The sequence below is a fragment of the Symphalangus syndactylus genome, chromosome 2 (assembly GCF_028878055.3).
Source record: "Symphalangus syndactylus isolate Jambi chromosome 2, NHGRI_mSymSyn1-v2.1_pri, whole genome shotgun sequence".
NCBI lineage: Eukaryota > Metazoa > Chordata > Mammalia > Primates > Hylobatidae > Symphalangus > Symphalangus syndactylus.
Genome location: NC_072424.2, coordinates 17,536,326 through 17,560,405, shown reverse-complemented (window position 1 = coordinate 17,560,405; position 24,080 = coordinate 17,536,326). Strand labels below are relative to the sequence as shown.

General features: G+C 36.4%; 1 protein-coding gene across 3 annotated transcripts in view; it reads left to right on the top strand.

Moving 5' to 3' along the window:
- WDR11 (WD repeat domain 11) overlaps positions 1-24,080 on the top strand; it is a 63,248-nt gene that overhangs the window by 5,278 nt on the left and 33,890 nt on the right. For all 3 annotated transcript variants that reach the window (XR_010117440.1, XM_063625048.1, XM_055247030.2), the window contains exons 3-11: positions 2,331-2,484; positions 3,772-3,945; positions 6,435-6,621; positions 9,057-9,222; positions 9,779-9,893; positions 10,721-10,916; positions 11,218-11,321; positions 14,957-15,133; positions 18,248-18,332. Coding sequence is in view for 2 of the 3 variants with exons in the window: in XM_063625048.1 (XP_063481118.1) it covers positions 2,331-2,484; positions 3,772-3,945; positions 6,435-6,621; positions 9,057-9,222; positions 9,779-9,893; positions 10,721-10,916; positions 11,218-11,321; positions 14,957-15,133; positions 18,248-18,332 (1,358 nt within the window). In the remaining variant the exon portion in view is untranslated. The remainder of the gene's footprint in view (positions 1-2,330; positions 2,485-3,771; positions 3,946-6,434; positions 6,622-9,056; positions 9,223-9,778; positions 9,894-10,720; positions 10,917-11,217; positions 11,322-14,956; positions 15,134-18,247; positions 18,333-24,080) is intronic.

Sequence of the window (24,080 nt, the reverse complement as noted above, 5' to 3'; positions counted from 1 at the left end):
TGGATGGATCACCTGGGGTCAGGAGTTTGAGACTAGCCTGGCCAACAAGGCAAAACCTCATCTCTACTAAAAATACAAAAATTAGCCAGGCGTGGTGGTGCACACCTGTAATCCCAGCTACTTGGGAGGCTGAGGCAGGAGAACAGCTTGAACCTGGGAGGTGGAGGTTGCAGTGGGCTGAGATAGTGCCACTGCACTCCAGCCTGGGCAACAGAGTGAGACTCTGTCTCCAAAAAAAAAAAAAAAAAAAAAATCACTCCATTATCTTCAAGCTTACATAGTTTCTGATGAAAAATTTTTGTTTTTGTTTCTCTGCATTATATCTTTTTTCCTCCGATTATCTTCAAGATTTCCTTAACCTTGGTTTTCAATAGTTTGATTATTAAAAAAAATATATATATATACATGGCTTGGAGTTTACCTAAATGGAATTCAACAGATACATATACAAATATATACACATATACAAACATATATATACACATAGAGACAGTCAATTCTTGTTATTCATGGTAGCTATATTCTGTAAAGTTGTTGTATACACTGAATTAGTGAATGCTGAAACTTTGGTCCTAGTGGTTAGGTTCTTGTGAGGCTCTGGTCACAACATTTTCATCAACTGATCAATACATAACCTTGCTTTATATGTGTTTCTGTTTAAAGACATTATTTAATATGTCGGTTGATCCATCAACATTGAACTCATAGCCAACAACACGTGCCTGAGCAAAGATTATCACATATATATATATGTATTTTTTGTAAGACACATCACAACTTCTCATACTTAGAAACAGTAGAAGCACTATGCTCGGGGACCTATTTAAACAGTGAAATCACCAGCAAGAAGAACAAAAATGTGAAAAATGTGGTACTAAATAAATGATGAGATGAACACTTGTTTTGCAATTGTAAAAGCTAAAGCAAGAATTCTTGTTTGACTTTAGCTGGGAACACCCGTGTATGTTCAGTGACATTTTTTTCACCATTCTGTACTTGTCCACAAAAGCACTGCAAGTATTGATTTTGAGGTTGCAAATTTTAGTGAGTAGGTAAATTGACAAATACAGAATCTATGAATAACTAGAATTGACTGTGTACACATATATACACTATACATATTCTATTCATATACATTCTATACCTATGAATTTATACATATTCAAACATATACACATTCAAATATGCATGCACACATACATATGCATATATACACGTACACACTTCATTTAAAAATTTTTGCCTGAGCAAAAGCTCTATTACAGGAAAACCTTAAGGCCTATTCATGCTCACTTTCAGAAAACGTTGTTTCCATCTTTTTCATGAATACTACTGCAATTGGTTGGCTTACTTTCCTACCTTAGCATTATATATGAGTGTATTTATATCTGTACACATATATAGATAGATATATACATTTATATGTATTTATAGATTTGTGGTATCTACTTACTAAACAGAGCTTTGGACACTGTACTAAGTCTGAGAATAGAAATGCAAATAAAGACTACATGGTCTGCCCTATGGAACTTACAGTTGATGGACTCATGAATAGGCAAAAAGAATGTAAATAAAATAAGTACAAATTGTGTAGTAGTAAATGCTTTGAAGAAAATTAGCAGGATACTGAGAAGAGAGAGAGGGGTGGTAGTGACCAGGGAAGGCCTAACTCCTAGTGAGGACTATGAAATGTTTCCCTTACTTTGTCAGTATTCATTGTTCAAGAATTTAATCAGATTTGCCCTGGAGTTCTTGTGTTTTTTATTTTAAAAATTCTATTGTTAATCATGTTGCTAGAGGCATGAAGCATTTTTTTTTAGAGAAAAACTTAATGTTTTGTGAAAGAGGGAGACTGCTAGAGTTTTTTGTTTGCCTTTGCCTTCTCCTAACTTTCCCTCTGCAAGGTTTTTGTGTTTCTAAGTTGTCTCCTTTTAGTTAGGAGACTAGAATACAGAAAAACATTCTGCTAAATATGATTTTAGGTATTTTGTCATAAATTAGATTTTAGGAAAACTGATTTCCAAGGCATCCTGGGGTTTTAACCTAAATTTCCCAAAATATTAAGGCTGTGAATCATTTTTCATCATATCATTTTTCATCACAGGAGCATTGTGATGTGTTAAAAAAAACAATTTTTTAACTGCAGTTAAAAATATATACCAAAGTAACAAAAATGCTGCCTTAAAAATGAAAACTAGTTTTCTCTTTATTCTTGCTAAATATTTATGTAATATAAATGTAGTGTGGGTTCTGGTTGATGTTTTGTGAAAATTATGTTCCGTTTCATCCAGTGCAAGTATTTACTTGATCTGATTTCTTCTTGATACTAGGTTAAATGGGCCAGGGAAAACTATCACCATAACATTGGCTCACCATATTGCTTGCGCTTAGCTTCTGCTGATGTCAATGGGAAGATCATCGTCTGGGATGTAGCAGCAGGAGTAGCTCAGTGTGAGATCCAAGAGCATGCCAAGCCTATCCAGGGTGAGGAAAGTCTGCTCAGCTAAGTGTGTATATTGATACACTTACTCTTGGAGTGGTTTTTTGGTTTTGGGAGTTTTCCCCCATTCATTTAATTTTATCAATTCCAAGTTAGCTTTTGATTGTGTTTTGCCTATTCTACTGATCTACATCTAGCTTTCTTTCCTTATTAATACACTTCTAGGCATATTTCTTCAATCTCAACGGATTTGTGCTTTGGTAAAACTCATTAATTGCAATATCAGCCTCATTCAAGCATGATAAGAAAAATTAAATGTTACAATCTTGTAATCTAAGCTACAATATAAGGAAAATTGGCCACTGCTGTTAGGAACTAGCCATCAGTGCTTACTCTACATTAAGTAATTTGTTCATTATCAGAGATGAACAAAATTTTATTTTCATTTTCATATAGATTGCTTGTTTGCTCATTTCATGTTACTGACCTAAAACCAGTACAGTATTCTTTTTTTTTTTTTGAGGCGGAGTCTCGCTCTGTCACCCAGGCTGGAGTACAGTGGCGCTATCTCGGCTCACTGCAAGCTCCGCCTTCCGGGTTCACGCCATTCTCCTGCCTCAGCCTCCGGAGTAGCTGGGACCACAGGCGCATACCACCATGCCCGGCTAATTTTTTGTATTTTTAGTAGAGACGGGGTTTCACCATGTTAGCCAGGATGGTCTCGATCTCCTGACTTCATGATCCGCCTGCCTCAGCCTCCCAAAGTGGTGGGATTACAGGCATGAACCACTGCACCCTGCCCAGTACAGTGTTCTTTAGACTTAAGTCCTCTAGTGGCTCTCTTGACTGAATGAATTTTTTAAATGACTATTTAAAAAATATTTATTAAATACTTACTGTGTACTGGGTATGGAACTAGATCTTTACATATTCTGTTTATTTTTTGAAAAACCATGAAAAACTGTAAAGTTCCATTAAGTAATTCCACAGAAACATTAGGAAAGTCTGACATCTTGATTGTGGCTAGGAGAATTTCATATTGATTTTATAGTTTTAAGTAATGATTAGGGCAAATTGCCTTTTATTTTCTTTGAAGTAATATTGCAGATTACTTCAAAATTTTGACCTTGAGAGTTTAACCAGACAACTTATTTTTATATAAAATTAGTTTTTTCTCTGGAATATTGATACACACACACACGTCACATTTGGGGCTGGTGGTTAAGTTTTTAAAGATTATATTTTAAAAACTAAATATCAAGGACAAGTTAGCCAAGGATTTTGGAGAGTGTGGTTTCTGAATTTTGCCTTTCTTTATCGGGTCTTTCCAGATGTTCAGTGGTTGTGGAATCAAGATGCTTCCCGCGATTTACTGCTTGCTATCCACCCGCCAAATTACATTGTGCTCTGGAATGCTGACACTGGCACCAAACTATGGAAGAAGAGCTACGCAGATAACATTCTTTCTTTTTCTTTTGACCCTTTTGATCCCTCACATTTAACTTGTGAGTAACAGTTGCTTGTGGAAAATGAGTTAAGTGAGATATTTATAATATAGTAATGCTGTGTGCATGAGATATACACACACACATTATACGTCTATAATGTTAAAATGAGTGAGCGAAGTGGAGAAGCATGTCTAGTCCATATATCTGCAGCTCCTAATACACATAATCCTAAGTTCATATCATTTGCAAATATGATAATTAAAAATTTAAATCAGCAAGCTACACCTTCACTGTGTTGAATTTGTGAATAGTATTAGACTAGCCAGGAACAGAGAGTTACTTTGACACTCCAGACTTAATTAGTTTTTCTAAGAACATTTAAATAACTTGAATCAAGGGTTTCATTCAGTCTGTGGCCAAGTTAAGTTCTTGCTTTTTAATAAATTGTCCTAATTCACGCCATTCATTTTGAGTGCCATAAACAGATGCATGTAAAGAAGAAATAAGCCTAAGCAAATTTTTTCTTGCAGAGGTAGTTTTTGCTAATATGCTTTTAATGTTTTCCTGAGCTAATGATCTAAAAATGAGATATACTTTAGATATTTTTGTGGCTAAATTGTTTAGAAACTATTTAATCATCCAACAGATATTTCTTGAGCTATTGCTACTTTTCTGGGAACCAAGATGTCTCGGAACCCAAAAGGCGGGAGCCTTCACAGAGTTTGCATTCTAGTGAGAAGAAGTCATATCATAAACTATGAACACAATGAATTAATAATTCTAATGTAGTAAGGTGATATAAAGTAAGGTGTAGTAAGGTGATATAAAGTAAGGTGTAGTAAGGTGATATAAAGGCAGGATAAAGGGGATGCAGAAGAATGGGGGATGAGGGCATGCAAGTTGTATCAGATAAAGTGGTCAAAGTAGGCTTCACTTTGATAATAATCAGAAATATGAAGGAGGTAAGGGAATTAGCTATGGTAAGGAATGTTTTTCCTGGATTTGAATGACTCAAAATTCTTTTACCCATCAACTTTTATTGAGGGGCATGTGTGTGTCTGCACATGTTAAAGGAGGAAGAGAAAGGCAGACAAAGTCGAAATTATAATAACATGGGAAATGTGGCTGTGTAAATACACTACAGTGTGCTTAGGCTTTTACATATATAAATGTTTGTATATGAACGTGTGCATACATACACTCCCTTGGTCACCAGTTTACTTACTCACATAGGTGCAGTGCTGGGGAAACACCTAGGAGGGCTGGCCCAGTTGGCAGAGTCAGGGAAGGAAGGCATCACAAAAGAAGGGAAGCAAAGGGGACCTTGAAGGATGAGTTCTGGGACCTGAAAAGGCAACAAGGCTTTCAGCTAACTTGATTGCATCAGCTCTTTACATCTCTGTAATTTGGTTGATGAAAGCATTGTGTGTTTCCGAATGTCAGTTGACCTAACATCTTTGATTTACTCATACTGAATGTGCTAGGGTTGTCATAACTCTTGAATGCATCCTTTTTCCCTGTGTTTAGAGCAGCCTTGCTAAGGGCTGGGACCAAGGGTAGTAAGGTTTTTCTGCTCATATCTTCCAGTATTAGGCCCATTGTTGAGGGAGATTATTTTTTCAGTCATAAAAAGGCATAATTTGTATTGCTAAATATGGTGCTCCTTCCTTGACTATTTTTGTTTCATGTACACTTAGTAAGTCACTGTGGGCCCACTACTTTTTTCTAAATATTAAGGGAGAAGAATATTCTTTAATCATCTTAAGGTTCGATCTGATGCTGGAGAAGAAAAAGGAAATATATTTAGACTGAGTAGCTCAGGATAACAATTTGGTATCATCAAATCAAATATTTGAACTTAGCTAATTGTGATATGCAGAGCCTCTTAAGTATGGTTTTTTGTTTTTTTAAGTTATGGGATATGTTAAAGTTTTTTTGTTTGTTTTTTGTTTTGTTTTGTTTTGTTTTTTGAGGTGGAATCTCGCTCTGTCACCTGGGCTGGAGTGCAGTGGTGCTATCTCGGCTCACTGCAACCTCCACCTCCCAGTTCAAGCGATTCTCCTGCCTCACTCTCCTGAGTTGCTGGGATTACAGGTTTGTGCCACCACGCCTGGCTAATTTTTGTATTTTTAGTAAAGACAGGGTTTCACCATGTTAATCAGGCTGGTCTCGAACTCCTGACTTCATGATCCGCCTGCCTCTGCCTCCCAAAGTACTGGGATAATAAGGAAAGATTTTTAATGAAAGTCCGTGCACTGAATTTATTTAGAAGAACAAACACTTGTTCTTTCTGCCAATAACCTTATGTTATCTTTTTAATATAAGGCATAATTTAGAATGCCAAGCTTGCAGGCCTCTGATGAATTGTAATGGACCACCTGTTTCTTTTCAACTTGGAGAACATTCCCATTATGTTATGACTGCATAACATTGCCAGTTATATATTATTAAAATAATCACTATATTGCTTTCAAAATTACATTGGAATAAAACTGTATGCTAAACTTGATTAAACTTTAATCAGAGTTTTGCTTTTCTCAATATAGTGCTCACCAGCGAGGGTATTGTTTTCATCTCAGACTTCTCCCCATCCAAGCCTCCCTCAGGCCCTGGGAAAAAAGTTTACATATCCAGCCCACACTCTAGCCCAGCTCATAACAAGCTGGCCACAGCCACAAGTGCCAAGAAAGCTCTAAATAAAGTAAAAATTTTAATCACTCAAGAGAAACCTAGGTAAGTTACAAGTGTAAAACTAACATTCATCTACTTATCCTATATGAAAGCATCATTTTTGGCGATGTACAAGGACTGATGTTTTTCTTCATCTCACTTTTTCTCATTTCTAATTTTGAATTTATTAGAGGAAAAAAATATGTATTTTGTCCCCTGTCCTAAGAGGAGATTCAGCATTTAACATTGCCTTTGTTTCCACTAGCTATGCTAAACTTCCCCACTGACTTTTATAGATTAAAATTTTTGAATTCTGATTTTTACTGGTGAAAATTGCGATGATCCTAAAGTTCGGGCCATTGAATGCATTAAAAATTTGGGCACGAAAGCTGGATACTCATTTTAAATACATTTTCCTGACTTAGGTGCTGTGCATTCTCATTAAGCAGTAAAATCAGAGTATTTTTCTTATGCAGGTGAAGATGTCTCCCATCCTGGTTAAGAGCCAAGGCTCCGGGGGAAGCTGTAGCTATGTGACTTTGAGAAACTTCTTCAATCTTACTCAAATTTCTCTCTCCCAGTCTCTAAAATAACACTTTAAAGTATTTCATAGGGTTGTTTTAAAGATCAATAGATCCAATAATGTAAGTAAAGCATATAATGTCATTGATACTTAGTAATTTATTTAGAAGATGTCAGCTGTTACTGTTTAAGAAATTACAACTGAATAAAAGTTTAAGTAATTTGATGTATTCGAAATAGGTTTCCTTCTTTTATCCTATAGCTATAATCTGTATATTATTGCTTTGGCAGGCTTTTTTGTTTGTTTTGGCATTCGTTTTCAGATAGCCTTTATTTTTAATATGCCAAGATTACTCTCTCTAGGCTTGGTGAGTAACTACTTGAAAAATGTGGTAAAAATATAAATTGCTCTACAAATACGTTTTGCACTTGTGTGTAAATATCACTTTTATATATTAAGCCATAGGCTGGTTAAGTTCACTAGTTAATTTGTCTCTCACCCTGTGCCAAAATGACTTAAGATTACTTCTTTTTTTTTTTTTTTTTTTTTTTGAGACGGAGTCTCGCTCTGTCGCCCAGGCTGGAGTACAGTGGCGCTATCTCTGCTCACTGCAAGCTCCGCCTCCCGGGTTCACGCCATTCTCCTGCCTCAGCCTCTCCAAGTAGCTGGGACTACAGGCGCCCGCCACCACGCCCGGCTAATTTTTTTGTATTTTTAGTAGAGACGAGGTTTCACCGTGGTCTTGATCTCCTGACCTCGTGATCCGCCCGCCTCGGCCTCCCAAAGTGCTGGGATTACAAGTGTGAGCCACCGCGCCCGGCCTCAAGATTACTCCTTAAGTATCTTAAGAGAACTTTCTATTTTTTATGTATTCCCTCTCATAAACAAGGAATTATTTGGCAATCTGAATAGTTTTATAAGTTATGTTTTATATTTCTTAAGTTTTCTCTCATATGAATTATATGTATATCTTGAGTATTGGGGAAATACATTATTTCTTCAAGTAGAACCACTCTGGGTGCTTTCACATCTATTAATTCATGGACTCTTACTACAATTCTGGCAGTAGTAATATTCCCATTTTACAGATAAGGAAAACTGAGTCCCACACCAATTTAAATAAAGTTACTCAAGCTCACCCAACTAGGACATGGCAGTCAGGATTTTAATGCAATAAAAATTCCTCTTTCTAGTCTTGTAAACTAACTTTATTTTAAATTTCAAAGCCTTTTAATAAAATTATGTATGTAAAATGAAATGTAAAATGCAAATAGCACATAATTGTATGTCTATTCCTATTGAAATATATTTAATATAGAAAAGGTGATTGAATGTATGCAACAATCACAAATTATTAAAATGATTTTTCAGACCCTAACAATCTCTTGAAATCCTTATAGTTTGACCTGTTTTATTTACACACAAGAAAATGCTGCAATATAAGTGAAACTTTGTTTCAAAAAAGATTTAAGACAGCTTAAAAGTGAATGAAGGCAGCCAAGGGGAAGTTACTTGCCCAAAGCCATACAGATAGTCCAGTAACTCCTGGTCCAGGAGCCCTAATTACCCTAAATGTTGATGTTTTCATCCTGAGTCTTGATTTTAACAGTTTGTCTAGTACTTTTAATGACAAAGTAAAAGTAAAATAAAACTGTCTTATGCTTGCCAGCTATTATTATATCATCATTTACCATGTCTTGTATAATATTAATAACTTAATATTCTACTACTTTAGTTAATATTTCAAAAACTTAGAAACACTGACATTTCTACCCATCCTATACAATATTATTATCATTTGGATTTTGGTACATAGTAGAGATCTAAGTTTCGGATGCCAACCCATGTTGGTCATTTCAGGGAATAGTTGTACATTTTTATTGTCAATTTTTATGTGTAAAGTACAAAATTAAATGTTTTATTAGCTCTGATATAAATGAAGTCTTTGACCCAAGTAAATGTTTACTTTTTTCAGTGCTGAATTCGTAACTCTCAATGATTGCCTTCAGTTGGCATACCTGCCTTCAAAAAGGAATCACATGTTGTTGCTCTATCCTCGAGAGATTTTAATCCTTGACCTCGAGGTGAATCAGACGGTGGGTGTGATTGCAATAGAACGCACAGGAGTTCCATTTTTACAGGTATCTACAATTCATACATTATATTCCCCAAAATTATTAAGAATGTTATATTAAAAGAAGGCCATAATCTTGCATAAGTCTTGTCTTCAGTTCTCCACTTTCTCTTTTCGATTTATCGAAAGACTAGCAACAGTATTTTAGATTGATTTTTTTGTCTGCACTTTTGATTGGTTTGATTTACCCTAGAAATTGTGACTGATCCTGAGATATTTATTGAACTATTTAAGTTACATGGGTAAAGACAAATTATTTTAGGATTATAAATGGATATTTTAAATGCTAAATATGGTGCATGAAACTATTTTTGTTTCATGTACACTTAGTAAGTCACTGTGGGCCCACTACTTTTTTCTAAATATTAGGATTATAAATGGATATTTAGGATTTTAAATGGATATTTTAAATGTACATTTAGTTTTAAAGTTTGGAGATTTGTCTATTTTTGTTTCTTTTTTTTTTCTTTTGCCCATATTATCTAAATATGAGTTTGAGTTTCACAGTATATACTTTATTAATCTATTGCGTTTTAAAAAATAAATATATCATCTATTTAAAGGTAATACCCTGCTTTCAGCGTGATGGTTTATTTTGTCTACATGAAAATGGTTGTATAACTTTACGTGTTCGAAGATCTTATAATAACATTTTTACCACTTCAAATGAGGAACCAGGTGAGTTTCTGTCTCACAATAATGTTATATTTTTCTTCAAAATTATTTTATAAAGCTTGATGTGGCAAATACCAGCCAAGGTATATAGTTAATGATACTCCTTGCTTTGAGGAAGTTTAAAATATGGTTATAATAAGAGGCATAAAAAGTATAAGCCCAAGATTAATCTCTTGATGTTAAAACAGTGCACCTCCTGTATACATCAAAGAGAGTAAAATTTTGTGTTTCTTGTTCATATCCATGAGCCAAGTAGATATTATCTTTTGGACTTTTTTTTTCAGTACAAGTCCAACCTTGTGTGCCTCTGTTATTATACCCCCTTGACTTGTTGGCTGTAAGAACTTCCACTGTAAAGTTACAGAGGTTATTAAGTCTCAGTTGTCAAGTCAGTCTTATCTTGGAGAATGGAAATAATGTTTTTGTGAAATTATATACTGTGTAAAGATCAAAGTGATTTTCACATCTTTTGGAAAGTACAGTTATTTTCAGGCTTACAGACTACTACAAATTATGATGGAAATTTATTCATTAATTATATATCACTGTTGATCCTTTTTCAAAGCATTGTCTTTATTTTAAAATATTGAAAAACAAGGTATCTTGATTATAGTTGTTATTTTGGAAATTAAACTTAGTACAGTCATTAAGTAAATTATCTTTATATTTGGAAAAAATTTAGTAGTAATTGTAAAAAGTGAAGCCATGCTTGACATTGCATTCATGAAGGAGTGATGCCCAAATTTAGTTGAGGTTTTATTTAAGTTGAAACAAACAGTAGTGGTATTGATATGGCTGCTTTCTGATATTTAAAACAATTTTATGTGAAGATCCAGATCCAGTTCAGGAGCTTACCTATGATTTACGAAGCCAGTGTGATGCAATCAGGGTGACAAAAACCGTCCGTCCCTTCAGTATGGTGTGCTGTCCTGTCAATGAGAATGCAGCCGCCCTCATAGTGAGTGATGGAAGGGTCATGATATGGGAACTCAAGTCTGCAGTTTGTAATCGAAATTCACGGAACAGGTAAATGAATCAACAGGATCATGGTTTTGTTTTTTGTTTCCTGTTTCCTTTTATAAAAAATCTCCATAATCATAAAAATAGGAGGGCTGGTTTTATATGAAAATATTTTTAAGGTAATAATTAAGGCTTTAGATTATTAGGGAATTATGTAAATCTGCTAGAGCTATTTCACCTATGGGTAAGATGAATGAATAATATAAAAATAGATAGAATGCCATGATCTGGACTTAATAATTTGAATTCCTAATATGTAATGCAGATTTTAAATATGTAAAACCTTCTAATTATTATGTCTTTGCAGTAGTTCTGGTGTGTCACCTTTATATTCACCAGTGTCTTTCTGTGGAATTCCTGTAGGAGTGCTACAGAATAAACTCCCAGACCTTTCCTTAGATAACATGATTGGTAAGCTTTTTTACCCTCTAACTCCATGTTAAGTATTCTTTCTGAAGGGCAAAATTAATAGAATCACTCACTTGTAATTATTTTAAAGTCAAAAAAGTTAATACTTGAGAAAACTAGAACATGGAATCATTCTTTCTTAAATAAATCAGAGGGGTTTAAAATACTTAGGTAGAAAAGTGCCTGAAGTAGCATAGGTTTGCATTATAGTTGTTAGAAATAGAAAATGTTCATTCGTGATAGACTGATGTAAATGAAAGCAATGACGTTAGGCATCTGGATTTTGGACGTAAAGCCGATGCTGAGCTACGCCATGCCAACTTAGGGCCTTGCTGTTTGCTGGTTCCTCAGCCTGGAATGAAGTACATGCTTCCTTTCTCTCTGCTACTCCTAATTCAAAAGTCAACTGTGATGTTGTTTTCTTTAATCTCCCAAGTCTAATTTAAATGCTCTTCTTTTGTTTTTCCTAACAGTTATCAGCTGTATTGTAATTGTGGGTTTTTTTCTTTTGTTTCATCTCATCAATTATAAGCATCACAAGGGTGGTGCAGTGTTTGATTCTATTTTGTCTTTCCCAGCACTCAGCACAGTACCTTGTGCATGCCTGTTTTGTAGTAAATATTTACTGAAGGAATAAAGTAACTGAGCAGTATTAGAAGAGATTATTTTAACTTTTTGACACGAATTATTTTTATGTTGGGGATTCTTTCAAAAAATCATTTTTGGAGATAAAGTGTTCAAAGTTATTTAATTATGAGGCCAGTATATATTAAAGGAAGAATGAGAATTTGTGATTTCAAATTTTATGCTACTTGAAATTGTAAGACTTTGTAAATATGCCAAGCAATTTGGACATCTAATTCTTTTACAGTTGTGGCTATGGTTTATAAGGGATTTTCTGTTTCATTATTTATTCTACTATAATGTAATTGAAAATGATATTATTTAGGAGGGTTTTTTTGTTGTTGTTGAAATGCTAAATAAGTGATGTACTAGAAAGAGCACTGGCCGGGCGCAGTGGCTCACGCCTATAATCCCAGCACTTTTGGAGGCCGAGGCGGGAGGATCACCTGAGGTCAGGAGTTCGAGACCAGCCTGGCCAACATAGTGAAACCCTGTCTCTACTAAAAATATAAGAATTAGCCAGGTGCGGTGGCATGTGCCTGTGGTCCCAGCTAGTACTTGGGGGGCTGAGGCAGGAGAATCACTTGAACCTGGGAGGCGGAGGAGGTTGCAGTGAGCCGAGATCGCAACACTGCACTCCATCCTGGGCAACAGAGTGAGACTCGATCTCAAAAAAAAAAAAAAAAAAAAGCATTACATTATTAATTACATTAATCAGATCACTTTATTGGGTACTTAATACTGTGTTAAGTGCTGTGCTAAATATTCTACATATTACCTTGGTACAACTTTGCAATGTAAGTAATATTATCTCCATTTGATATATATGAGAACTGAGGCCCAGAGAGATTAAAGCTTTAAACCACACAGTCACACAGTCACACAATGGAAGAGCCCAAGTGTGACCCGGGTAATCCTCGCTCCGGAGCCTGCTCCTTAGCAATGGCCTCCAGTCCTGACAGCTCCACTGTCATCTTGGGCAAGACCGTCATCCATCTCTAGGCCTCAGTTTTTTTATCATTTCTGCCAGTTATGAAATCCTTTTGTTCGGTGATACTTATTATTATATTTAAAATTCTTTCTTTCCATGTGAGGAAGCCTGGACACATGTTTTGCAAAATTTATTTTATCAGTAACACAATGTTTTGAGTTAATTCACTCTGTCTACTCTTAATATGAAAACTTAAAGTGAAAAGAATTATAAACACACACAAGAACAGCACTAATCAGTTATATGGAGCCCATAGGAGTTTGAAATTTTATGCTGTTTAGGTATCTAAGTGATATAAATTACAGTTTTTAAGAGACAAATGGATATGGATTGTATAGCAGTTCTTGACAATGTAGTTGATTTTAAAGTGTTAAATAAATAAAGCTTCGTAAATAATTAATTTAAACTTTTAATTAAACTTTTAATTTGAAATTCACTGTGTTCTTAGCAATTCAGGTAAATACAGAGGCTGATTTATATTCACTGGATAAATGCTGATACTTATTAAGGCCTAATCTGTCCTACATTATGAATTGCCTCTTATGAAAAATACTTGAAGAAAAATGTGTCATTCCCTGGGAGTCAACTCAAAGCCAATATATGTATGTGTGGCACTTACATGTTAAGCTTCCCATTCCTTCATATTTCATCTTTTTTTTATTTTTTTATTTTTTATTTTATTTTTTTTGAGATGGAGTCTTGCTCTGTCACCAGGCTGGACTGCAGTGGCGCAATCTCGGCTCATTGCAATCTCCGCCTCCCGGGTTCAAGCGATTCTCCTGCCTCAGCCTCATGAGTAGCTGGGATTACAGGCGTGCGCCACCACACCCAGCTAATTTTTGTATTTTTAGTAGAGACAGGGTTTCACCATGTTGGCCTCGATCTTCTGACCTCGTGATCCGGCCACCTCGGCTTCCCAGAGTGCTGGGATTACAGGCGTGAGCCACCACACTCGGCCTCCATCTTTTTTTAACCAAAGTTATGCAAAGAGCTTGGTATTGAGTATGTGGCTAATCCTAAGGGATCATTTTAATAGGATTAAAATGCTATTTTTTCTATATATTTTGTGGATTTTAAAATAACATTATTAAAACAACTTTACAGCTTCAAAAGGTTGTATTCATCACCCACTGTTAGTAATTATTTACACTTTTCCTTTCACACTATAGACATGTTTGTGTTTATGTGTGTGTAGACATGTATGTATATACTCATGCATATTCTATTTTTGGCAAGTTAATCCCAATATTCCATAGTGGTTTATAGAAAGGAAATTTGTATACCTTTTTAATGAACAGTCTTGATTTCTTTGTACTGTTTAGATTTTGTTAGAATGATTTTTATTGGAGTCATCTTTTTAGTGTGAGACTTGATAACCTAAGTACGAATGGTGTATGTGAAAATAATGCCACTGAAGTCTTAACTATTGACAGTGATGGCTTATATATTATACATGTGATTTATGAATATATATTTGTATTTATTTTATATTTACTTATAAAACATATTTTGTAATTACACTGACACGTTAAGGTTTCTTAGAAATTATGGATAAGTTATTTAAACCTGTTTTTCATGAATACCAATTTTGTGTGTACTTTACAGAGTACATCAGATTGAAAACTAACCCTTTCAAAAGGCAGTAAAATGAGAATGCAGTACAGTAGTTCACTCTGCAGAAACTGTTCTCTAATGCAAGTTCTCTTGCTCTGTTCTGAAGCCTGTGTTGTGCTTTAATACCAGGAACACTGACTGAAACAGTGTTTCTTAGAAGACATAGGTCCCTATATTCTGGATAGCAGGACTCGGGAGTAATATATCCTTTGAAATGTTAGTCGATGCAATTTAAGTCCTATAGCCAGGTACAGAGTCATTGTGTCCCTAATAACACAGCCGCCAAAGTACTACATTAACTACATTATACTTTTAGACCTGAAGAGCATTTCTACTGAAAATTTTCTTTAGCTTTTTAAGATCAGCATACACTGTAGTTAATATATTTGTTATTTTTATTACAAATCAGGGCAAAGTGCAATTGCTGGGGAAGAACATCCCAGAGGTTCAATTCTGCGGGAAGTGCACCTCAAGTTCCTGCTGACGGGACTGCTTTCAGGACTGCCTGCACCACAGTTTGCTATTCGTATGTGTCCACCGTTGACCACAAAAAACATCAAGATGTATCAGCCACTGCTGGCTGTTGGTGAGTATTTGACCTGGTCTTTTTTTTAACTCACTTTATAAGATGTTTAGGTTTTCTAGTTTCTAGAAGATCCTTTATTCTTTTTGAGGATGCTTTAAAAGGAGATAGAGGCTAAGTGAAACTGTAAATACTCATCCTGGAACTTTAAAAAAAAAAATTTTCTGTCCTTTTATTCCAACCGTCTTATATTGAATGGGCATGCCAAGTCTTCATCCACCTGAGACTGGACAGTCAAGTCCCTGACGCTGTCCATTCATCTCGGAAATATCAGGAGGCTCATGCCTGCGGTGCTGAATCCCAGGCTCCTTGTCTGTAATTGGACCACCCCAGTCTTTATGTCATGTCAGTTTTCGTTGGGTCTTTATTGACTAAAAATATAGTCAGGGTTAATAGTTTAATAATAGCAGCAGGCCGGGCGCGGTGGCTCACGCTTGTAATCCCAGCACTTTGGGAGGCCGAGGCGGGCGGATCACGAGGTCAGGAGATCGAGACCACGGTGAAACCCCGTCTCTACTAAAAATACAAAAAATTAGCCGGGCGCGGTGGCGGGCACCTGTAGTCCCAGCTACTCGGAGAGGCTGAGGCAGGAGAATGGCGTGAACCTGGGAGGCGGAGCTTGCAGTGAGCCGAGATTGCGCCACTGCACTCCAGCCTGGGCGACAGAGCGAGACTCCGTCTCAAAAAAAAAAAAAAAAAAAAAAAAAAATAATAGCAGCGTTCTTCTTTTGCTAAGAGTTATATATTAAATATTATTTAAAGTGGCTATGGTCCCTATAAATTAAGATTTGCCTTTTGGTGTGAAATTGTGTATTTGTATGTTATAGGTAGAAAAATTTATCTAGGTTCCAACTTGCTGTCACATTGATTTCATAGTAAGGTGATGAACCTAATTTTCTTTACAGCGTAGAGAAAAAAAACAAAATTTAGTTTGCTATTAAGTACACATTATTAAAATACATTTCTCCAAAACTTTTGAAAAACAGTGTATTTGTTTGAAACTCAACATTTCTTCTTAAGATGCTATCGGCTGGCTTCTGGCTTTCTCCCCCAGTCTATTAACATGTGATTTGTGGTGAAAACCTCACCATATTTATTCTGTGGCCAACATGGCTGACTTCTCAGTGTTAAAGACTCATTTGGGTATTACTGTTTGGTAGTACCCTTCTCCTGTTTTTTTCTGTGCCTATCTTTTGAAAGCGATTTGATTTTCATGATTCAATTGTCTATATATGTGTCCCGATTTATATAATGCAGATAAGTGTTTAATTTTTGCTTTAGAAACTATTGATTAATATTTCACCACTAATAGATTTTAATTAGGATTTATCAGTGTGCTTCATATGTGCTTGTATGTATTATGTCAGTGTTCCTGATTTGTCAGTTAGGATTTTGTAAATTTCTTGGGGAAAACTACTTCTTGGGATAGCTATGTAATAAGAGCTATGGCAAGGTCTGAGATTTCCATTGCAGAATAAGCTATATTGGTATGTAGTGAATATCATTTACTGAATTTAGTATAACAAAGTAAAAATATAAAATAAGTACCTAAAAGTTTGTCTAGAGGTGTCACTAAGAAAGATAAGTAAGAGTTCAGCTATGGAATTAATTCTCCTTGTGGTGCCCCTAGTGCATTAGATCATAGGTTTAGCATCATTAAAACTTTCAGATTACAGAAATCATTTGATTATTATGAAGTTCTGTTAATTGAAAAATTTTAGTAATTTAGTTATTTTCTCAGTGCCAAAACTTATTATTATGAAATAGATGATAAATGTAAACAACTGTACAATGTGTTTTTCTAGAATAGTTTTGCAAAAGATTTCTGGAGTTTTATTCAGCAAATAAGATAATATTGGAATTTGCCCAGCATTTTTACTTCCACTCTGTTGCTTTGTATGAATTCATTAATCTTTAAATCATGTGCAATGCAAAAGTGATTGTCCATATAGACTGTTGACTTTTCTTGCTTAACTTATACAAACACCATAGAGACTGAAGCTTTACTTTCTCATGTATGTCCATGTCCTTTACGTTTAAACTTTAGACATACTACCTGAGACCATGAAAAGCTTTAGAATAATACCTGTAAACTATTAATTATAGTGATGACAGGATAGTAATAGTTAACCAAGTGCTTACTTTGTGCCAATTACTGTGCTAAGTGCTTTATGTTTTCCCATTTAATCTCCAACAACTAGATTTTCTACTCTTCCCATTTTAAAGAGATGAAAACACAGATTTAGTGTGGGCAAGTAATTCATCCAAGAGTATAAGGAAGAGCCAGGGCTTGAGCCCAGGTTTCTTTAATTGCAGAGACCACAGTTAACCATTCTTACTTTACTCTCTTGTCAGGATTTGTTTAATATAAGAGACAAAACAAAAAGCAAACTTTGTAAAGAAAAATGGATAACCCTGGTTAGTGAGCTCTGCTAGATTGCTTATTTGAGGACCAGCTATAATAAACCTTCTGAGTCTCAAAAAGTATAAATTCCCATGTGTATAAAAGCTTAGGAAAGTGTTTCTTCAAATTGTATGTGTATTAATGTAAGTTTTAAGGTCTTTCTGTGAAAAATCTATTCCTGGAATTAGGCAAGGTTTTTGAGCACATGAGGTTAGGCCCATTTTTTTAATAAGGAAGTGGCCCAGAGAAATTCATTCTTTTTTGTGTGTTTGTTTAAACACATAGTTTGGGTTTCTTTTTTTTTTTTTTTTTTTTTTTTTTTTTTGAGACAGAGTCTCGCTCTGTCGCCCGGGCTGGAGTGCAGTGGCGCAATCTCGGCTCACTGCAAGCTCCGCCTCCCGGGTTCACGCCATTCTCCTGCCTCAGCCTCCGAGTATCTGGGACTACAGGCGCCCGCCACCGCGCCCGGCTAATTTTTTGTATTTTTTAGTAGAGACGGGGTTTCACCGTGGTCTCGATCTCCTGACCTCGTGATCCGCCCGCCTCGGCCTCCCAAAGTGCTGGGATTACAAGCGTGAGCCACCGCGCCCGGCCGGGTTTCTTTTATAAAAGATAAATGTTGTTAAGTGATTAAAGTCTTGAGAAAAGACTTTTCTTGCAAAGTGCTGGAACTCCCACTGAATTAATGCTCTTCCATGATGTCATTTTGAAAGGTACAGGTAACGGTTCTGTCCTAGTGTACCATCTCACCAGTGGTCTGCTACACAAGGAGTTAAGCATCCACTCATGTGAAGTCAAGTAAGTATGTCATTGTGATGGTGACAACACAAACATCATATCAGAAAAAAAATTCTCATCGAATTTTCTACATTGAGTACTCCAGTGATATCTGTAGTGGTGATTATTTGAAAAGTTTGAGTAATGTTCATGTCCAACTAATGGCTATGTTAATCAAGGATGATAACTAATTGTTTGCTGTGTAAAGAACATAAGCAGTAGAGAATGTTTTCTCTTTTATTAGATTGGTGCAAAAGTAATTGCGCTTTTTGCAGTTTTAATGGCAAAAAGCACAGCTATTTTTGTACCAACTAATATTGTTGCACCTCATTTATTTCTCCTAAGGGCCAGGCTGTTTTCTCACTGGATGTCCTTACATTGCCTTGTTCAGGTTTATTTTATTTATTTATTTATTTTGCTGAAAATTATTACTTTTTATTGTTTAAAATTTTTTTTTATTATAACTTAGGTTTTAGGGTACATGTGCACAACGTGCAGGTTTGTTACATATGTATCCATGTGCCATGTTGGTGTGCTGCACCCATTAACTCGTCATTTAGCATTAGGTATATCTCCTAATGCTGTCCCTCTCCACTCCCCCCACCCCACAACAGTCCCCGGAGTGTGATGTTCCCCTTCCTGTGTCCATGAGTTCTCATTGTTCAATTCCCACCTATGAGTGAGAACATGCGGTGTTTGGTTTTTTGTCCTTGCGATAGTTTACTGAGAATGATGTTTTCCAGTTTCATCCATGTCCCTACAAAGGACACGAACTCATCATTTTTTATGGCTGCATAGTATTCCATGGTGTATATGTGCCACATTTTCTTAATCCAGTCTATGGTTGTTGGACATTTGGGTTGTTTCCAAGTCTTTGCTATTGTGAATAGTGCCGCAATAAACATACGTGTGCATGTGTCTTTATAGCAGCATGATTTATAGTCCTTTGGGTATATACCCAGTAATGGGATGGCTGGGTCAAATGGTATTTCTAGTTCTAGATCCCTGAGGAATCGCCACACTGACTTCCACAATGGTTGAACTGGTTTACATTCCCACCAACAGTGTAAAAGTGTTCCTATTTCTCCACATCCTCTCCAGCACCTGTTGTTTCCTGACTTTTTAATGATAGCCATTCTAACTGGTGTGAGATGGTATCTCATTGTGGTTTTGATTTGCATTTCTCTGATGGCCAGTGATGATGAGCATTTTTTCATGTGTTTTTTGGCTGCATAAATGTCTTCTTTTGAGAAGTGTCTCTTCATGTCCTTCGCCCACTTTTTGATCGGATTGTTTGTTTTTTTCTTGTAAATTTGTTTGAGTTCATTGTAGATTCTGGATATTAGCCCTTTGTCAGATGAGTAGGTGGCGAAAATTTTCTCCCATTTTGTGGGTTGCCTGTTCACTCTGATGGTACTTTCTTTTGCTGTGCAGAAGCTCTTTAGTTTAATTAGATCCCATTTGTCAATTTTGGCTTTTGTTGCCATTGCTTTTGGTGTTTTAGACATGAAGTCCTTGCCCATGCCTATGTCCTGAATGGTATTGCCTAGGTTTTCTTCTAGAGTTTTTATGGTTTTAGGTGTAACATTTAAGTCTTTAATCCATCTTGAATTAATTTTTCTATAAGGTGTAAGGAAGGGATCCAGTTTCAGCTTTCTCCATATGGCTAGCCAGTTTTCCCAGCACCATTTATTAAATAGGGAAGCCTTTCCCCATTTCTTGTTTTTGTCAGGTTTGTCAAAGATCAGATAGTTGTAGATATGCAGCATTATTTCTGAGGGCTCTGTTCTGTTCCATTGATCTATATCTCTGTTGTGGTACCAGTACCATGCTGTTTTGGTTACTGTAGCGTTGTAGTATAGTTTGAAGTCAGGTAGCGTGATGCCTCCAGCTTTGTTCTTTTGGCTTAGGATTGACTTGGCGATGCGGGCTCTTTTTTGGTTCCATATGAACTTTAAAGTAGTTTTTTCCAATTCTGTGAAGAAAGTCATTGGTAGCTTGATGGGGATGGCATTGAATCTATAAATTACCTTGGGCAGTATGGCCATTTTCATGATATTGATTCTTCCAACCCATGAGCATGGAATGTTCTTCCATTTGTTTGCATCCTCTTTTATTTCATTGAGCAGTGGTTTGTAGTTCTCCTTGAAGAGGTCCTTCACATCCCTTGTAAGTTGGATTCCTAGGTATTTTATTCTCTTTGAAGCAATTGTGAATGGGAGTCCACTCATGATTTGGCTCTCTGTTTGTCTGTGATTGGTGTACAAGAATGCTTGTGATTTTTGTACGTCGATTTTGTATCCTGAGACTTTGCTGAAGTTGCTAATCAGCTTAAGGAGATTTTGGGCTGAGACGATGGGGTTTTCTAGATATACAATCATGTCATCTGCAAACAGGGACAATTTGACTTCCTCTTTTCCTAATTGAATACCCTTTATTTCCTTCTCCTGCCTGATTGCCCTGGCCAGAACTTCCAGCACTATGTTGAATAGGAGTGGTGAGAGAGGGCATCCCTGTCTTGTGGCAGTTTTCAAAGGGAATGCTTCCAGTTTTTGCCCATTCAGTATGATATTGGCTGTGGGTTTGTCATAGATAGCTCTTATGATTTTGAGATACGTCCCATCAATAACTAATTTATTGAGAGTTTTTAGCATGAAGGGTTGTTGAATTTTGTCAAAGGCCTTTTCTGCATCTATTGAGATAATCATGTGTTTTTGTCTTTGGTTCTGTTTATATGCTGGATTACATTTATTGATTTGTGTATGTTGAACCAGCCTTGCATCCCAGGGATGAAGCCCACTTGATCATGGTGGATAAGCTTTTTGATGTGCTGCTGGATTCGGTTTGCCAGTATTTTATTGAGGATTTTTGCATCAATGTTCATCAAGGATATTGGTCTGAAATTCTCTTTTTTGGTTGTGTCTCTGCCAGGCTTTGGTATCAGGACGATGCTGGCCTCATAAAATGAGTTAGGGAGGATTCCCTCTTTTTCTATCGATTGGAATAGTTTCAGAAGGAATGGTACCAGTTCCTCCTTGTACCTCTGGTAGAATTCGGCTGTGAATCCATCAGGTCCTGGACTCTTTTTGGTTGGTAAGCTATTGATTATTGCCACAATTTCAGAACCTGTTATTGGTCTATTCAGAGATTCAACTTCTTCCTGGTTTAGTCTTGGGAGGGTGTATTTGTCGAGGAATTTATCCATTTCTTCTAGATTTTCTAGTTTATTTGCATAGAGGTGTTTGTAGTATTCTCTGATGGTAGATTGTATTTCTGTGGGATCAGTGGTGATACCCCCTTTTTCATTTTTTATTGCATCTATTTGATTCTTCTCTCCTTCTTTATTATTCTTGCTAGCGGTCTATCAATTTTGTTGATCTTTTCAAAAAACCAGCTCCTGGATTCATTAATTTTTTGGAGGGTTTTTTGTGTCTCTATTTCCTTCAGTTCTGCTCTGATTTTAGTTATTTCTAGCCTTCTGCTAGCTTTTGAATGTGTTTACTCTTGCTTTTCTAGTTCTTTTAATTGTGATGTTAGGGTGTCAATTTTGGATCTTTCCTGCTTTCTCTTGTGGGCATTTAGTGCTATAAATTTCCCTCTACACACTGCTTTGAATGTGTCCCAGAGATTCTGATATGTTGTGTCTTTGTTCTCGTTGGTTTCAAAGAACATCTTTATTTCTGCCTTCATTTCATTATGTACCCAGTAGTCATTCAGGAGCAGGTTGTTCAGTTTCCATGTAATTGAGCGGTTTTGAGTGAGTTTCTTAATCCTGAGTTCTAGTTTGATTGCACTCTGGTCTGAGAGAGAGTTTGTTATAATTTCTGTTCTTTTACATTTGCTGAGGAGAGCTTTACTTCCAACTATGTGGTCAATTTTGGAATAGGTGTGGTGTGGTGCTGAAAGAAATGTATATTCTGTTGATTTGGGGTGGAGAGTTCTGTAGATGTCTATTAGGTCCACTTTGTGCAGAGCTGAGTTCAATTCCTGGATATCCTTGTTAACTTTCTGTCTCATTGATCTGTCTAATGTTGACAGTGGGATGTTAAAATCTCCCATTATTATTGTGTGGGAGTTTAAGTCCCTTTGTAGGTCACTCAGGACTTGCTTTATGAATCTGGGTGCTCCTGTGTTGGGTGCATATATATTTAGGTTAGTTAGCTCTCCTTGTTGAATTGATCCCTTTACCATTGTGTAATGGCCTTCTTTGTCTCTTTTGATCTTTGTTGGTTTAAAGTCTATTTTATCAGAGACTAGGATTGCAACCCCTGCCTTTTTTTTGTTTTCCATTTGCTTGATAGATCTTTCTCCATCCCTTTATTTTGAGTCTGTGTGTGTCTCTGCACGTGAGATGGGTTTCCTGAATACAGCACACTGATGAGTCTTGACTTCTTATCCAATTTGCCAGTCTATGTCTTTTAATTGGAGCATTTAGCCCATTTACATTTAAAGTTAATATTGTTATGTGTGAATTTGATCCTGTCATTATGATGTTAGTTGGTTATTTTGCTCGTTAGTTGATGCAGTATCTTCCTAGCTTTGATGGTCTTTACAATTTGGCATGTTTTTGCAGTGGCTGGTACCGATTGTTCCTTTCCACGTTTAGTGCTTCCTTCACTAGCTCTTTTAGGGCAGGCCTGGTGGTGACAAAATCACTCAGCATTTGCTTGTCTGTAAAGTATTTTATTTCTCCTTCACTTATGAAGCTTGGTTTGGCTGGATATGAAATTCCGGGTTGAAAATTCTTTTCTTTAAGAATGTTGAATATTGGCCCCTAGTCTCTTCTGGCTTGTAGAGTTTCTGCCGAGAGATTAGCTGTTAGTCTGATGGGCTTCCCTTTGTGGGTAACCCGACCTTTCTCTCTGGCCGCCGTTAACATTTTTTCCTTCATTTCAACTTTAAGTTCCGGGATACATGTGCAGAATGTGTGCATTTGTTACATAGGTATACATGTGCCTTGGTGGTTTGCTGCACCTGTCAACCCATCACCTAGGTTTTAAGCTCCACATGCATTAGCTATTTGTCCTGATGCTCTCCCTCCCCTCACATGCCCTCGCCAACAGGCCCTGGTGTGTGTTGTTCCCTTCCCTGTGTCCATGTGTTCTCATTGTTCAACTCCCACCTATGAGTGAGAACATACAGTGTTTGGTTTTTCTGTTCCTCTGTTAGTTTGCTGAGGATGATGGCTTCTAGCTCCATCCATATCCCTGCAAAGGACATGATCTCCCTTTTTATGACTGCATAGTATTCCATGGTGTATATGTACCACACTTCCTCTTTCTTTTTTTTCTTTAATTTTACTTTAAGTTGTGGGATACATGTGCAGAATGTGCCGGTTTGTTACATAGATATACATGTGCCTTGGTGGTTTGTTGCACCTGTCAACCCGTTATCTAGGTTTTAAGCCCCATATGTGTTAGGTATTTCTCCTAATACTCTCCCTCCCCTTGCCCCTCAACCCCCAACAGGCCCCAGTGTGTGATGTTCCTCTCCGTGTGTCTATGTGTTCTCATTGTTCAACTCCCACTTATGAGTGAGAACATGCAGTGTTTGGTTTTCTGTTCCTGTGTTAGTTTGCTGAGAATGATGGCTTCCAGTTCCATCCATGTCCCTGCAAAGGACATGAACTCATTCTTTTTTATGGCTGTGTATTTTTCATTTCTATAATGATCCATCAGTAGGACTGCTTATGACAAATTCAAATAAAGTCATTTTAATTGTTAATTTGTCTTATTTATTCTTTGTTTTAACATCATCAGAACACTGCAT